The 2327-nt window shown below is 46.4% G+C and overlaps 1 protein-coding gene across 1 annotated transcript in view; it reads right to left on the bottom strand.

Annotated features, from left to right (window-relative positions):
- The window catches only part of NID1 (nidogen 1), a 49865-nt gene that overhangs the window by 45425 nt on the left and 2113 nt on the right, over positions 1-2327 (bottom strand). Inside the window, exon 2 of the mRNA XM_023520820.1 lies at positions 936-1162. Coding sequence (XP_023376588.1) covers positions 936-1162 — 227 coding nt within the window. The remainder of the gene's footprint in view (positions 1-935; positions 1163-2327) is intronic.

The following is a 2327-nucleotide window of genomic DNA, read 5'->3' on the forward strand; positions in this document are numbered from 1 at the left end:
GCCAGGCCTTACAACGTGACTTATGCTGATCGCCGGTCACGTGTCTGACCTGTTGACCGGAGTCATGCATTCTCTCTGTTACTCTCTCCACGGCATGGTGAGATATAATAAGAAATACATACAGTTGACCCTTGAACAAGGTGGGCGTTAGGGGTGCCAACTCCGCACCATGGAAAATTCATGTATAACTTTTGACGCCCCCCCCCAAAACTTGACCATCTATTGCCTCTCTGTGTTAAGAATACTACCTAACGGTTCATCTTTTCTCAACTCGACGTTGAGCGACGTGACGTGAATAGCTGGAATCTGGCCACGGCAAAAGTATTTACACCACGGAAACAGGCATTTGCTATAAATGAGCATCTGTAAAGCGTTGTAAGCATCTGTCAGCACAGCGTCAAGTAGAGGGCAGGGGAGTTGTAGACTCAATTTGACAATATGAAACTGGGGAGGGGATCTTTTTCTTTTTTTTTTTAAAGAATAATGGGGAAAAAAAGATTTTAATTTTAGAAAATGCAGTCTGAGCTTTCCCCCTTTTTTGCCAAATTCAAAATACAAAATAGCCCTAGAGAGCACTTTTTCTGTTGTCAGAATTTCCTGCCTACTCGATGCAGGAGAAAAGGTTTTTGGTTTCATAGCAAGAGATGGGTCTGAATAACTTTTATTTCTAACTTTATACTTAGAGAGGAGATGGTAGAAACTGTTTCAAATGAGGATTCTATCGAAAAAGTAGGATACCTGTCATTCTAAGAAGATATTTCCTTGAGTTTATCAGAAAAAAAGTACTACATAATATAAAAACTATACATAAAATTTAAATCCATGAGAACACTTTGAGGTAATGTTCTGTAATGCCCATTACATTAGTCTTAATAAAATAAAAAAAGTGCTAATCTTATTGAGGGGAGAATCCACTGAAGAACGAAGGCTCATACTTGGCCAAATTTCCAACCGATTCTCTGTCATCAGCAAATATATTATAAGCGCCGTCGCTCTTCCACACAAATCCCACTTGACCTTGGTTGAAAGCGACCACGGCGGGAACCTGGCTCTCGTCCCTCTTGGAGAACGTCGTCGTGAACTGCAGACCGTCTTCGGGATAAAGGAAAATGGCATAGGAGCTGGAATCAGAGGAGGCCAGGACAGCCTGGAATGTGTTTCTCTATAAGAGGAGGTGAAATTCAGTTAACTCAGGAAAATATCTACAGATCTTAGAATGTGCTACTCACCAGACTATACATACAAAGTACAGAGATGACAGTATCCTCACCTTATTCGAGAAGTACTTCTGCAGCGAAAACCAAATATTCCAGGATAACTCTACTTAAATATCTCTAAGGCTATGTCAACATGAAACTTTCTAAGTAATTAATACCTTCTGCATCACTGTGACCTCAAGGTTAACCAAAAACAATAGAGTTAGTACCTCCAGACGGTGCCCTAAATCTCATGTAACTTGGTGGCTCTTACCCCTAGAATTTGTTTCCGTGGCCATTAAGCAGAGTCAAGCACATCCGCCGTTAGGCATAATTCACCGAACTCAAGCAACATACGGCGAGAAGGAACATGAGCTTTGGGAGAAAACGGACCTGGATCCAAACCCTTACTCATCCCCGGTGTGTGACCTTGGCCAGTGACTTAAGTTCTCTAAGCCTCGGTGTCTGAATCGTAAGACGCAGATGAAACCACCCACTTCATACGAACGTCAGGACTACGTGGGATAACACACGCAGGGCCAGGCACAGAGAAGATGCTCTCCCGACGTCAGTATCTTTCCTACGCGCCAAGTGGTACCCCGAGCTACAAAGAGTGAAAAGACACGGTCCCTGCTCTTGAGAATTCACGGTCTGGATGGGAAGACCGAAAGGGGGTGAAACATGGCAAAGCCGGGGGAAGGGTCCATGACGGAGCTGTGCCTGGGGCTCCGGGGTCACAGGAAGATGTGCCCAACGACGCTGGGGGACGGGAGCGGAGGAGGCCGGCCGAGTCCAAAGGAACAAGCAGGAGCCCGAAACCCGTGGACAGGGTCAGGGAGAGAATGTCACAGGGCAAGATTCTGCGGGTAACAATGACGAGAGCTCGCTCGATCAGGGAACTGCCAACCATTGGGTATGGCCGCTGCAAAGGGCACGCAGGGGGTAGAGGTCAGGGGTCAGGCCCCAGAGGCAGGCGCGGGCTCCAGACAGGGGCACACGCTCGGGAAAGTTCAGGTTTTAAGCAGTTTTCGAGGATAGCACTCAGATAGATAGATACAGGTGACAAAGCAAAACGTGTCACACAGGCCCACAGCGGACTTTCCCAGTGTGTTCTGTGGGATGTGACGTGTC

Source organism: Pteropus vampyrus, unplaced genomic scaffold, assembly GCF_000151845.1.
Source record: "Pteropus vampyrus isolate Shadow unplaced genomic scaffold, Pvam_2.0 Scaffold279, whole genome shotgun sequence".
Classification (NCBI taxonomy): Eukaryota; Metazoa; Chordata; class Mammalia; order Chiroptera; family Pteropodidae; genus Pteropus; species Pteropus vampyrus.